Source organism: Falco peregrinus, chromosome 1 (assembly GCF_023634155.1).
Source record: "Falco peregrinus isolate bFalPer1 chromosome 1, bFalPer1.pri, whole genome shotgun sequence".
Lineage (NCBI taxonomy): Eukaryota > Metazoa > Chordata > Aves > Falconiformes > Falconidae > Falco > Falco peregrinus.
In genome coordinates, this window is record NC_073721.1 from 976,745 (window position 1) to 991,595 (window position 14,851).

The 14,851-nt window shown below is 41.6% G+C and overlaps 1 protein-coding gene across 6 annotated transcripts in view; it reads right to left on the minus strand.

Moving 5' to 3' along the window:
* Positions 1–2,725: 2,725 nt before the first annotated feature.
* The window catches only part of PPP2R2D (protein phosphatase 2 regulatory subunit Bdelta), a 31,658-nt gene continuing 19,532 nt past the window's right edge, over positions 2,726–14,851 (minus strand). For 3 of the 6 annotated variants that reach the window (XM_055800383.1, XM_055800407.1, XM_013298102.3), the window contains 6 exons: positions 13,977–14,089; positions 10,023–10,200; positions 8,996–9,160; positions 7,367–7,536; positions 7,180–7,271; positions 2,726–4,858 (listed from right to left, as the gene is read on the minus strand). In XM_055800383.1, coding sequence (XP_055656358.1) covers positions 4,579–4,858; positions 7,180–7,271; positions 7,367–7,536; positions 8,996–9,160; positions 10,023–10,200; positions 13,977–14,089 — 998 coding nt within the window. In that variant the 3' untranslated portion in view covers positions 2,726–4,578. Of the gene's footprint in view, positions 4,859–5,366; positions 6,724–7,179; positions 7,272–7,366; positions 7,537–8,995; positions 9,161–10,022; positions 10,201–13,976; positions 14,090–14,851 lie in introns of those variants that run through there. The other 3 variants (XM_013298107.3, XM_013298103.3, XM_055800394.1) reach the window with 2 other exon arrangements.

The window sequence follows — 14,851 nt, forward strand, 5'->3', positions numbered from 1 at the left end:
TGCAGGCCACGCTGGGGGCTTTGCTTTGCGCTTTGCGCAAAAAATACGTTCAGTGAAGTTGTGGTATTAAAAGCTCACCAAACATTTAAAGGAAGCCATGAAATAACTATTACAGACCTCAGTATTTTCTGAAGCCCCATCAAGCTGGCACCCAGGGCTCTCCACGTACGCAGCAGAAACCACTTCTTGCTCTGGAGCAGCAGTTGGTTCACTGCAGCTCCAAGCATTCTCTCAACCTGGGTTTAAAGCTTTGCATTGCAGCGTGCTTTGCTTCACTAGTGGAAAGCAATCCCCAGCAGCAACGAGCAGTGAGAGGCCAAGCTGATGGCTCTGGGCACGTGGGACATGTTGCACATGCCATTTATAACGGCCAAGGATGCCGTGAGGGGGGGCAGGGTCAGGAGTCAGCGAAGGCAAAGAGAAGCTGAGTTTAAGACAGAAGCTTTCAAGGATGCTACAACAGAGGGGAGGTGCTGCAGGACCAGTTCCCATTCTCCCTGCAGACTCTGCAGCTGGCACGGAGTGGGGGGTTGACCCCAGGAGCTGCTGGGTACAGCCGCAGAGCACACAGAGCCCCAGCCCAGGGAGAGCTCCAGTCACGGGCCGCCTCCTGCAGCATCCCCGCTGCAGCCAGGGCCAGGGCACCTTCAGCTGTTTCCCTGTTGGAAACTCAGCCAAATGCAGACGATTGTCTGCCCAAACATGCCCATGAAATTCGTACTCACCAAGGCTTAATGTAGCTGTTTACCACCCGTTTTGTAAGCACTGCTGGTGTTTGGATCAAATTTGGTGCAAGGCAGGAAAAGATCTTTACATTGAGAGTGAGTTAAATGGGACACCGAAGGTTGCAGCCACCTGTGTGCCCATGTAGTGCCCAGCACTCGGCACCGAGCAAGAGCCACACATTTGCTCCGTTACAGTTGCTCTTCGGAGCAGCTCACACACCAGGTCACCATCACTCGGGACAGGGAAGAGTCAGGCTGGTTCCTCTTGCCCAACCTGACTAGCACGGAGCCCCTTCTGCCTATTAAAGACCCTGGATGCAAAGAACAGGACAACAAAGCCCCCGGGCATTTTACCTACAGCTGATGAACACCTCTGCATCACACCGAGGGGCTGGATGACTGGCCCTCCCGTGCCCCCTCCAGCGTGAGCCCTTGCTGGCTCCCGTGCCGTCTGTGAGTGGGGGCATCTGGCAGCAGCCATCTCACTGCATGTTAATTCCTTAAATGTTCACCTGAAGTACACGTCACAAATTCGGATGGCCAGGGCTCCTGCTCCTGCCGCAGGCCCTCAGCCCAACCACATCCCCAGGTGCTTCTGGGTTCGGAACACCAGCTCATCCTCCAGGTCCCATCCATGGGGCCGGGGGCCCATCCCCCAACCCAGACACCAGCCTCCAGAGACCTGCTGCCTGATCAAAAACCATCCCGGGAAGAAAAAAAAACCCGCCCGCCACAATAGGTTTTATTTGGTGATGCAGGGGTCATCACAGGCACAGGAAAATATTGCTGACCACCCTGCTGTGATGCCAGGGCAGTTCCACAGGAAGGTCCCTCCATGCCGGGGCAGCCGGGAGGTGACCGCGGTGCTAGATACAGCCTCCGTGCAGGGACAGAACAAAGACCGTTCGTTGAAAGCTTGATAAACAACCATCACCGATTTCTCTGTGTCTGTGCTTGTGCTCAGTGTAAGACGACAATGGAATTCAGAGATTAATCTTAAATCTCATTCCTGCCATTTCCAAACGCATCCCCCAAAGGAAGCAGCAGACCCGAGGTGGTGGTTCATCTTCTGCCACTACTTCTTCATCCCATAACCAGTGGTCACAGCTATCACAGATCCTCACTTCCTGCTCACCGGAGAACTACACCGACACTAAAACACGCACACAAGTCTTGTGAGGTGACAATTATGCCCGAAGTCGGGCTCAGAGAAACTGCCTTCGATACAGTGTTGGCTCAAGCCTCAGTTAGCTGGGGTGAAGGATTCGTCATTCCAAAATTAGCCACTGTTTAAAGCAAGTCTCAAAAATTCCCCATCTAGTTTCTAGCACACACTTTGGCTCTTGCGCCCGTTTCCTCACAAACAACCGAGGCCTGACGTCACCTCGGTGTTGGGGAACGCTGAGCAGCAGCTCCACACCTGGGTACAGCTGCCAACCCGCCAGGGCGCACCCGGGGGTTTGTCCTATGTTAAAGCCAGGCACTGCATCCGCCGCAGCACCCCTGCACCCCGCCACGCTTCGCTGCGCGACGTGTCCCACCTCCTGGGAGCGAACCCTCAGGGGTACTGGAACTGCATGTTCCATGCTCCCGAACCGGCCCCAGAAGTCAAGGGTGGTTTGGGGCAAGTAACTGAGAAAACAATTTTATCAAATTGACAATAAAATCTGGTTTTGGATAAAATGAAATGATAAAAATTTCATGAATCATCAAAAACTATTTAATTGGAAGTGGTACAAGCAAATCATGTTTTATATAATAGATTTCATCATATCCTTTTTCTTTTTACTCATATTCCACTTACATTTGCTGAAAAAATAGATCAAAAATAGACAGCACTAATATATTCACCGAATATGAACAGACAACTTTCTGAGTCAGAGGTATGACCATTCAAAAACTAACCATTTAAAATGGAAATACAAACAATCTTCAGGTTGGCTCATTTGGCCGATTATCTCACAAACAGAAGAAAAAGTTGTCAAAATACACAGAGCAAGTCCAGGTAAACATTTAAAATTTATTAAACTTTTTGGTCAAAATAACTGAACAAGTATGTACAATCCCATCGTATTAGCTCTATTATGTATTTTAGGAACAAGGTCAAATTAATCCCTTAGTGACCCAGAAGTTCCACATTTCAAGATTTTCAAATAGTGTCACAACCAATATACAGTATAAGATTTTTTTAAACTTCTTTGTAGAACCTCAAAGTTAGTTGAACTTACTAGCTTACTGTGAACAAGAGTGGCACTCTATGGACATTAACTGGGAGGGTAAGAACGGAGACATTTTGCTCTTGCATATGCAGATCTGCTTCAGTAATCATAATACACCTTCAATTTTAAGGAAAATGGAGTGTAAGCCGCACTTCTGTGTTTCCTTCAGGAAGCTCAGGGGATCTTGTTTGTCAGGAAGAATTTCTAATTTGCAGGCACATTTCATAGGGTGTAATGTCTAGCTACTCGATGCTACTAAACCGTGCTGCAACAGCTTCAGGAACACTCACCCTGGCTACTCCAGGGTGAAGAGAAGGTTGGTGCATTTTAGGCCTCTTTGGAAAAAGAACAAAAAAAAGAGAAGTACCTAAGGCTTAAAAGAAGTTAGCAAGAAAAAAGGACACAGTGAACACCAGCTTGTGGCCTCAGTGTCTCCCAGTATCTTGGTGTTTAAGTGGGGATGTGCTAAAACGTGTTAAGCTGCACTGCTGCTCAGCATAATTGAGATAGTTTTGGTTGGTTTTCTTTTCTGGCATGAACTGCAACGTGAAATACAAATATATTATGCCCAATATTTAAAATAAACTGTATCTTCATGACAAATACTAAAAACGTTAAAAAACGTAATGCACATAAGGTATGTCTATCTAAGATGGAGATGCATCAATAAACTGAATTTTTATCTTCAAAGAAGAAAAATTTAAGTGTTTTGTTTTCCCTTCTGTGCAAGGTGGTCACTTTCTATTAAGGCTGTGGATGTCTTTCTGCTACCCTTTTCCTTCTCCTACTCTGTACACAGACAGCGTTTTACAAGAAAATCAGTGCAACTTAAACTAAAAGTTTAACGATTTCATGGAAACTCTAAATTTAGAATCTGAAATACTACACAAAAAAGTTTGTATTAGTCTGCCAAAAGTCAACGTTTTGGGGCAAACTTTGTTAAATCTGGCCATCAGAATTATTTTGCGCAATCTCAGTACATGCAATAAAAAAATAAAAAGACTGAATACATACCTTGAGATTTAAAAACACTTTTTTATAGTTTGTTATTTTATTAAGTGGTTTACACCAGAAGGTGTGGTTATAGATACAGTTGGTGAGTAAATATCCATGGAAACCTGTCTACGAACCCAACTCAAGACCTACCTAAGTGCTCAAAGGTAAAAACACTTAAGCCTAGATCCAGGCCAGAGGAGGAATGTTTACAGGCATTAAGCACAATATATGTTTTGAAAGGCCCAAATATTACAGCTGAGAAAGAGCGCGAGAGATAGAAATTACATTTTTATGACAATTTTTCTTCTCGGGTGTTAAATTTTTGGTCTATCAACTGGAAAGGAAGGCTCAGACTTAAATAAATACATTTGTTTTGAGTGTTGGCCTCATTGAGCACCGTCAATCAATTCTGCCTCTAGAGGGTTTCTCTCAGAAAGCTGCGACTGACGCTCCCTACCCCCACTGAAGGCAGAACTACACCGTGAGCTCAAAAACCAGGCCAGATCCTCTCCTTTACCTAAAGGGAAGTAAGTGCATCAATGTTCTTCACTGTTAGGACAACAAGGCCTTCTCTTTTACAGATAAACAACTGAGCTTAGCTACGTAAGACGACGACTCTGTCCTCAAGTGAGTCATCTTTAGTTAATTTTGTCCTGGAATATATACAAATTATTGGTGGCAGCTACAGCAATGATGTTCTCCATGGGATGCCATGCTGTATGAAGAATCTTCTTGTTGAAGTCCAGACTGTCAACGCTTATTTCATCCTTCTTTCTTTTACCACCTGTACACACTTTACGTGGCTTTAAGATGGCACGAGGTTTGCTGCTCTCCCTGGATGCTTCTAGAGTGATATCCCGTCGTGTGTTTCGGTCAAACATTCTGAAGAAATTGTTGTAAGATCCAGTCATGATAGCGCTGTTGAAAAGCGGAAGAAAGGCAGATCTTACTACATTTCCAGAAACAGTATTCAACCCCCATCTTCTCTCTCTTCCCTACAAGGTGACTGTCAGACCATGCTCATGACAAACATGTGGCACTACATTCTTCTGCTCTCCGATGTATACCTTTGCTCAATTCCGTTTGGACCTCAGCACTGCTTCCACACCACCACTTCCTCTTCCAGGTCTTCTCCTGGTCCCCTGCTCCTGCCACTGGCACTCAGCAGCAGGCTTTGGTCATTTTTATGCAAGCAAAGCGGGTTTTCCTATTGCTGCTCTACCCCACAGCAACAAGTCACAGCGGATGCGAAGCCACGGTGAACTGCTTCATTTCAGCAGACTATCACAAATGGAAGTGCTCTCCCTCGCCCCGTGCACCCACTGACCACAAGCACGCCAATGGATTCATTACAAAAGATTGTCTTGAATCAGTCAAAGGAGCCCCTGATACAGCCCTGCAGCAACAATTCTGAGTTTCTGTGCAGTATCAAACTTGCCTTTGAACAAGGCAGAGAAAAAATCTGCATCTGAAAATAATATATCTAACTTCTAATGAACAGATTGTTCATAAGTCTTACAAAAATAAACTTGAAATTGAGGCTAAATCATTCATTATTTTCTGTACTGAACACTTACCTCTACTGCTTGAATCTGGAAAAGCCATTTCCCACACAGCACAAGTCCCACAGCTTGTTAAAATCACAACCACCTCACCCTGCTCCATCTTATTTGCTGATACACATTGTCTTAATGGCATTAAAAAATTAATGACTAGGAGGAGAATGAGACACTTACCACAACATACACCACTCAGGTTGTACTTGGAAATGTACTGAGTGAAGTATTTTTTTCCTTGTCAAAGGGAGGTGAGAACTGCAACTGCCATGACAACTCACGTTCTTAGAATACATTCAAATTAGATTACCTGGCTTTGACTTGTCATTCCCTGTCCCCCTCCCCCCGGCCCCCAAAACACTGACTGGAGTTGCATGAAAAAAACTCATAGAAATAAGGGTCAGTTTCTTTGCATTTTAGTTAGTGAAAAACGTACACCACTTCTTTTATCCATTTTATGTTAGATACCATAAATATTGGTAGTGATTTTTTCTTACTCTAAACTGACAACACAGTATGATTTCTCCCCTCAATAACTCAAAGCCACTTGCACCCTCGATCACTTGTAACCTGACATTTAGAGCTACCAGTTTTATCTCATGTTGTTTACTTAAGAAATTAGCATGCAAGTGGCATGTAGCAGTACACATGCAATCTCAACTATCACTGCACAGCAAGGCAGGTAGGTTTCACTTTTTCGCTGACTCCTGTACAGAGTTTATGAGATTAGACTTCCCTGATCACTGTCCCCATGTAAAACCATGTGGCAGGTCTTTTGTTCTTCAATATTCGATAGATTTAGGACAAATCTTGTTTCACATGCTGATCCTATCACCATAAAATCAAAACTGATACCTTTTCATCGAATAGCTTGCAATCATCTGGTAGCAGACAAGTCACTGTTTTAGGTATTTCACATATAAATATATGAAAAAGAAAAAAAAAAAAGAAAAAAAAAAAGGAATCCCCCCCCCCCCAAGGCAAGCCAATACAAAGCATCCAGATACAAGATCCAGATCTGCCATGATCTTATCCATGGTTTCTGAAAACATTTTAACAGGTAGCTAATATTACCATAGCTAGTGACAGGAAACATACACCATGTGTGCCAATACAGTGGCTTTGCTACCTGATTATAATGCTTCCATGACTTTCAGGCAAGACATAAGTTTCCACTGTTTGCAACAAGTGTGAGTTATTATCTAATGGGGTTTTATCTTCTTTAGCCTACAGAAAACATGGAAAGACAATTTGCAAGACACTGACTGCGTGTTCTTCTATACACTTCACAAATGAAACAGTCACATTTTCATGGCTTGAAATGGCCAGTCTTTACAATATAAAACTTCCACAACAATTCATATTAGAAGCAAACTGACACACAAAAGTTTATTCTAATTCTTCAGCTGGAGGGTGGAAGATTGAAGTATTTTTGAAAAAAACCCAAAAAACCAAAAAAACACGCCAAAAACCACCAAACAAAAAAACCCAAACAAACCAAAAACCAGCCCCCACTCCCCCCCCAAAAAAGCCCCCAAAAAATAACAAAACCCAGTTGATTGGAATGTAACTAATTACATCCTTAAAGTTAACTACTGCTTATGGCTTTCAACAATTGAAACCAAATGCCTAATGCTGAGGGAAAAAATAAAAAACAAGGCCCAAACGAAGCCCCAAACTTACCTATCAGAACCATTCCAGCAGCACTCAAATTTGTCAAAGATGCAGTCATTCTCGTAAAGGGAACAAAGCTTGCTTCGAAGATACTCATGAACCTTTTTGGAACATTTAAATCAGTATTAGATATAAAGAAGAAGAAGAAGAAGAAAATGGAAAAGAAGGGATATTTAAGAAAATTTAAACACCATACTTGATATGTCTCTACAGGCCTGTTTTCCATATTGAGATCCCACACTTTAACAGAAAGGTAGTCTCTTGTCATCATGTATCGACCACTGTGACTGAATTTTACATCAGATATTGATGATATTATTTCTGAAAAAAATGATCTGCTGCTAGGATCTTCAGGTTCTTCAAAAACTGTAGACAGAAGACACAATTACAAGTGAAACCAACACCAAGTTTTACAGCTTTGAACATTTTTTAGTATTTGGAACAATTAAAAATTAATATACTGGTTTATTTTTAAAGAAAGTTGCTGTTAAATACTTTTTAGAAATAATCTCTTTTTAAACAGTGTTATGCTCTTAGACATCAGATTGCTAGCTGCCTATCTGCAAGATTCTCAGCTGGAGCACAGCATTAGCAAACTACGATTCACAGGTCTTAGGGATGAATCAGAGGAAAAAAAGTTAAAATACAGCACATGGATGCAGTAAACATTGCAGCTGATCTAAAAGTCATGTTGAACAAGAGCAGATGAAATCATCAGCATCCTAAACACAGTATCTTAATGCACGACCTGTGCATTTTGAGACTACTGTACAACATACTTTTCTTTAGATCTGAAAAAAGTTGTACAACACAACCTACTGAATATTAATATCTACACTTGAAATGCAATTTGTATGGTTTTAGAAAGCAGATAAAGAAATGCACTATTTAAATTGAAGAGTCAATCTTTGAAGTCAACATTTCATGACACAAGCTAACGAGAATTATTTATTTCATTTTTGAACAGATCCCTTCTAACAGGATGTTAGTCAGTCACAAGTAGTTAAAAAAATAAAGTGCTTCTATGTAACTTCATGCAATACTAAGTCAACTGGATGAAGTGGCCTTGTGTTCTACATTTCCCATTGCACAAATATTTCCTTCCACCAACAAGAAAACCTTAGCTGCACTACAGAAAGCTTACCTGCAAATAGCAGTATAGTAGTAGGTCACCCCATGGGACTAGTAATACTAATAAGCCACAACTATTACAGTGGTGAACAAGAAACAAAGAGGCTGCGTGCAAGGCACAGTTACCCTTATCACTTCAACAGGAAAACATTCATCATCTACATAGGTTTACATGGCTCAGCAGACTAGTGAGCATTCACCTTTCACCCCTGGCAACTTGCTTCAAATGCAGCACATATTCTTAAGAATTAGTTCCATCTTAGGAGCTCTGGTCACAAAGCAAATGGATTCTGGTAGCATCAGCCCAGTTTCTAATGCACAAAGGTGAACAAACTGCCCTGAACTGGCATTTGATAAGCAGATACCTTTGAGAAGCACCAAGACTGAGTCTGGACAGAAGACAGGTCTCACTGGTGCCAAAAGCACTTGTTCCCATCAGTTTATGATGCATAAATGGGTAAACAGGAGCAGAGTCAGATCGTCAATTGTCTCATGCTACACTTCTGCTTGTTGATGGCCTAGAACAAGACAATTAAAATGTTCCATTCTACAAAACTACCACCCCTTACCTTTGTATGCTCTTTACCAATAAGCAGAACTTGGTATGTTTATTTATAAGCAGAACACCTATATACTCTATCTTGCATGAAAACAAAGCAAGAAACCCATAAACCAAAGATGTGTCCTAACTTACATTTTGAATGCCTATCACAGAGGGCTGAAGAACGCATGTCACAGAGACGAATAGTTCCTTTGCTACTACTGTAGACAAACACATTACAGTGATGAGGGTGGAACTCTGCAGCAGTAATCACTTCTGTCAGCTCCTCCATGTTAGCAGGCTTAATGTCTACAATATCTGGGAAGGTTTTTGTAAAGGCATGTAACATTTCACATTCAAATCACTTCTAGCAGATAATTACTGAAAAATGTTAACAATACCATGTAGAAAACCAGGGCAAGATCTTAACTGCCACTGTGTACAATCTACACAAAGTGACCTGAGCAGATTGAAAAAACTGAAAGGCTAGATTTTACAAGTCAACTTTTTCAACAGAAGCTGGAGATAATTTCAGTCTCCCCTCAAGCCTCCTTTTTAATGCCTCCTACTGAACAATGAATATACTTCATCTATTTACCTAAAGCTTTAGAGAACTTGCATATGACCCATTTAATATTCAGTATTTCTGCAACTTTTATTTTACTGCAGATTTGTCGATGTAGGATGTATTATTAGTTTTGCATACAAATGCTTGCAAAAAGATTTGCAAATTATTTCTGCAGTTAATGATATCACTTGACAAAAAAAAGAAATTTGTTTTCTTTAAAGAGAAGGGTCACTTAGTTAAGAGACTAAATTTAAAGTTTGGAAAAAGTAGCTACAGTAACAAAGGATCTACTTTTCAAATCCTTCAACTCTTAGTTGAGTGAACTCCACAAAAAAAAAAAAAAAAAAAAAAAAAAAGATGCTCCCAAAATTCCTCAGTTTCTCTTTAGAAATCAGACTATTATATTTCAACCGGCAGTTTTCCATTGAAAGAATACTTGCACTCAAGAATGAATGAGAGCACCCCAAGGCCTGTTTGCCCTGTATTAAACCTCCAAGATGTTAAACCCCTGTATTTCAATCCCTAGATTCTAGTTAGTAAAATTAAAATGATTCTCTTAAACATACACAACTTAGATGAGCCTCAGTATTCACAGCGAACAAAAAAGGATACTAAAACTTCTATCTGTGATTTCTAAATGCCATAGGTTAATTCTTAGGTCATCTGCAGAAAGGTATGTTTCATGATCACTATTGACTGAAATAGAGTTTATGTGGTAAGTATGTGCATTTGCAAATATCCTTCTGGGACTTGCTTCTACCATTAGGTCCATGGGTTTCAATATTGGCACCTGAAACATGAAAAAGAACAGTCAACTTTGACATAAAACTGATTTCTGATTCAGAAGATATTTATTAGTACCACAGAGTCATAGAATCATTTAGGTTGGAAAAGACCTTCAAGAACATAAAGTCCAACCGATAACTGTGAGTGCCAAGCCCACCACTAAACCATGTTCCTGCACCACATCGACACGTCTTTTAAATACCTCCATGGATGCTGACTCCACCACCTCCCTGGGCAGCCTGTTCCAATGCCTGATCACCCTTGCAGTGAAGAGATTCTTCCCAATACCCAATCTAAACCTGCCCTGGTGCAACTTGAGGCTGTTTCCTCTTGTCCTGTCACTTGTTATCTGGGAGAAAAGACCAACCCCACAGCCAATGACCTCCTTTCAGGTACTTGTAGAGAGTGATAAGGTCCCACTAAGCCTCCTTTTTTCCAGGCTAAACACCCCCAGTTGCCTCAGCTGCTCCTCCTCAGACTGGTTCTCCAGACCCCTCGCCAGCTTCGTTGCCTGTCTCTGGACACGCTCCAGCACCTCAATGTCTTTCTTGTAGTGAGGGGCTCAGAACTGAACACAGGGTTCCAGGTGCAGCCTTACCAGTGCTGAGTACAGGGGGATGGTCACTGCCCTGGTCCTGATGGCCCCCTTGGCCACCTGGGCACACGGGGGGCTCATGCCCAGCCGGCTGTTGACCAGCCCCCCCAGGCCCTTTCTCACCAGGCCCTTCCCAGACACTCTTCCCCCAGCCCGTAGCGCTGCGGGGGCTGGTGTGACCCATGGGCAGGACCTGGCGCTGAGCCTGCTTGAACCTCACACAAGTGGCCTCGGCCCCACGGCCCAGCCTGCCCAGACCCTCTGCCGAGCCCCCTGCCCCCCAGCAGATCACCCACCCAGCCTGGTGTTGTCTGCAAACTGACTGAGGGTGCACTCGGTCCCCTCGTCCAGATCGTTGATAAAGATATAAAACAGAGCCGGCCCCAGTATTGAGCCCTGGGGAACACCACAGGTGTGTTAATTAGTTATGACAATTAATTGCACACCACAGAATTCTGTTTTGATCTTGTGACTAAACATTTCTGAAATCCACAGAGCAAGAAAAGTAATAAAATCACCTGTGAATGCTGACTTTGCATACTAGCAACACAAAGCCTCAGACACTGACTTCTGCTGAAGTTACCCGTCAAACACAGCGGCTTTGTACCTCACCAACAGGAAAATGGCATATGTTTATAACTATATTTGAAAATTATGTTCATTTGAAACAAACATTTAAAAATGACCCTCATATCTTAGAAAGGTGCCTGTGAAATTGGTAAGAGCAATTTGCAAAGGAAATCCGCAATCTGTTCACTAACAGTCAGTACGATTTTGGGAAGCTGCCTGCCCTGTTTCCACAACTAGCTGATCTGAAGGCTGCCATGGTTTGTCAGGGTCAGGTGGACTAAGCTGCCCTCTAGCTCTTTTTCACCTGCCAGCAAATGCGTAGTTTAAGGTTGCCCAAGGATGTCCTGTGCTGTTCCACACAATTCAGCCGAACACTAACTTACATCATCCAACCAAGAAAAAAAGTTAGGACAGTGTCCAAGATAATCTGTCTTCCTGGAACAAGAAACAAATTAATCCAAGAGCTCTGTAATTGCTCTTGCCATGTTTATCTCAGTCTGTTTACATCAAACTGTAATGATTAAAATTAATCCATTACTTTTTATTACACAATCTCCCTATCTCACTACATGAGCGTTCCTAGCCTGGTTGTGAAATTGAAAATGTATTAATGTGAATCATCAGGAATGGTACTTAGAATACCATGTTTCTATGCAAAGGATGCAGCTCTGAAGTGCTGCTTCTCCTCCATGTCTATTTCTTTATGAACAAATGGAGATTATATTTCTGTAACAACATATGCGAACAAAGCCCATAAAAGCCCAAGGTACATATAACCTAGATCTCTAAAACCTGATAATTTTAACATATGAATGTAACTCTAGGCAAGGTTTTTTCCCCTTCTGCCAACTGTTGCTCAGACTTGGCTCATTGTAGTGCCCGGCAAGGTCAGCAGCTTAGCCTAACCTTCCTTTCCCAGAAAAGCAGCAAATTTAGAAGACTAACTTTTAAGAGAGAGGTTCTTGCTTTTTGTTACTTCTCCCCATCCAGCCTGATGACTCCTAAATATATCACAGTGTTTAAGATTAAAGATGATGCTAACAAACTCCTTCAGTGATAGAGCCAGCACCACATAAAACCATTAGTCCGTATGCCAGACTCTCTGTGTTCCCTGAGAGACAGGTCTACTCCTACGTAAGGGCAAGGTTGTAGAATCCACAATTTCATCTGTACCTACTCCCAGCCACTGGGGAGCCACAGTGTATCATAATTCATTTCCTTGGTTTTAGATATTTTCATCAGATTTTGGCTCACACACACTGAACAGAAAAACTTTCCAGCAGAAGCGAACATCCTTCCCCAACATGATTATACATTGAACTCATGCAGACCTAAAGCTTCAGATCAATATCCAATTTAAGCAAAAGCAAGGCAAAAAAACCCTGACAAAACCCCACAGCTGCACAGTCCCTAGAAGCATCAGGAGTGGCACTGGTTTAGAAAGTAGTGACAGCCTCTGTTCAAGTCCTATTTATGGCAACAATAACAACATTAAAAAAACCATGAAAAACCCCAACTCCACATGATTTTATTTCTTGAGCTCCTGTTTTAAATGATCCCAAGTTTGGAGCAGTAACCCTACCAACTACATTGCTACGCAAGTGGAAAAATGTCAAGACTATTCAAGTATACATCAGGTTTTCCAAATGCTCAGAACTTGCCTCTGACAAAAACACCTTCTACCTAACCATAGGATACCCAGCACCCTGTTCAAATTTTTGAATCTTGTTCTTAGAAAAAAAGGCCAAACAAATTAATATGAGCAATACTGAGGAGGAAAAAAAAAAAAACCAACACAACGAACGTCAAATTCTTCCTAAATTCACAACAGTACGCGCTTTAAGCCAAACCAAAGCACCCTACCTGCCAGTTTCACAGAGCAGCACTCCGGGAGGATACGAGGATTCCCCTGGGCACCTAGTGCTCCTTACCAGCCACTGGCACGGACACTACAGCGCTATCTTCTGCTGACTAGACACAGCCAGGAAGTCAGTATGTTATGGGTCTCTGAAATAAATGTGCTCCCTGCACTTTTCTTCATGTCACACTAAGACATTAGACTATTTCAAGAACATAGCAAGATGAGTCCATGGTTTCTATGAACCAAGTATAGAGTAGTGCAGCCCCAGCCACAGCTACTCCAAAATGCTCTGTTTTCAGGCTTGAATAGCAACATTTTGTTATATTTCATTGATGTCAATAAATCAGTATATCTTTTTCTAAAATTTGAATATACTGAGGTGGATAAAGGCAGCCTCTAATAAAATATTTTATTTTAAAAAAAGTTTAATTTTCAAATCCATTTTAAATACACTAAGATGTTCCACGGGGAAAAAAACAACCATACTACTGGGAAGCTAACAGTATAATATTATAATCATGAAAGTTTGCCTCAAGTTTTCCAGAGGAACCTTATTTAATAGTTTTATGCGCGTGTGTGTGTGTATATATGTATGCAAATATAATGAAGTGTCTCCATTTTTTTTATAAAAGTTTTCAATGACCTTGACCAAATCATCATTTTTGATCTACACGTATCAGTTGACAACTTTGGTAGTACAAATGTAGAGAAGTACATGCAAAAAGATATTTAAAGTCAAAGAGCTGAAACATACCCGTAGTGCTGTGATTCTGAAAGGATCCCTAAGTCTTCCATCTTCATCTTTTAAATTATAGCCTTCGGCTCTTTTATCCCTTTCACTTATTTTCCATAATTTAATAGTTTTATCTAAAACCAAAAATTCACATGCTTGAGAATGAATTAAACTCAAAACAAAAATCACCAAGTAACGGAGGCAGCAGAGTAGACATTATTTATCTATCTAGGTTTCCACTGCCTGCAACAGAAAAGACCCTGATGGAGTCCTTTAAACAACAATGTAACACAGAGTACAGTCCTTCCTAGGTTACTTGAAGTACCTTGCCTTCAGCTGTATTGTTTAGCAGAATTGATACATGAAAAACAAACAAACCAAACATACCAGACACATGTACTTGGAGGGTGCAGATGGGAAACACATGAATATATCAGCAAAAAAGAAAAAAAGTTGGATTCATTTTAACTCAAATATAACGTTCAGTTTGAATAAAATACAAATTTCTGCCTCAACAATAAGGCCTTATGCCTACTGTTCAACAAAATGACCCTTCACAAGGGAAGTTTCACACACCAATTATCAAAATTCACCCATAAGCCCTCTACGACTATCTAAATTCTTCTTAACAGACAAATACTAGGGAAAAAACACTAACAAACCCATGAGTTACTTACACTAACTACCTTAAGGAAAACCAAGTTTGTCCCAGGTGTCTGCTAAGAGACAGCCAAAGGCAGTGAGAGCAGACTTGCCCCATTATTTTAGGGTTCCATGTCCAAAGACATACTTCTTGGGTCTTTCTAGGGGAAGTCTTTCCAAGTGCAGAAAGTAAGAATAAACTAAGAGTGAGATTCTTAGCTGACTGGAAACAAACTTGTCCTTCTAAAACTACT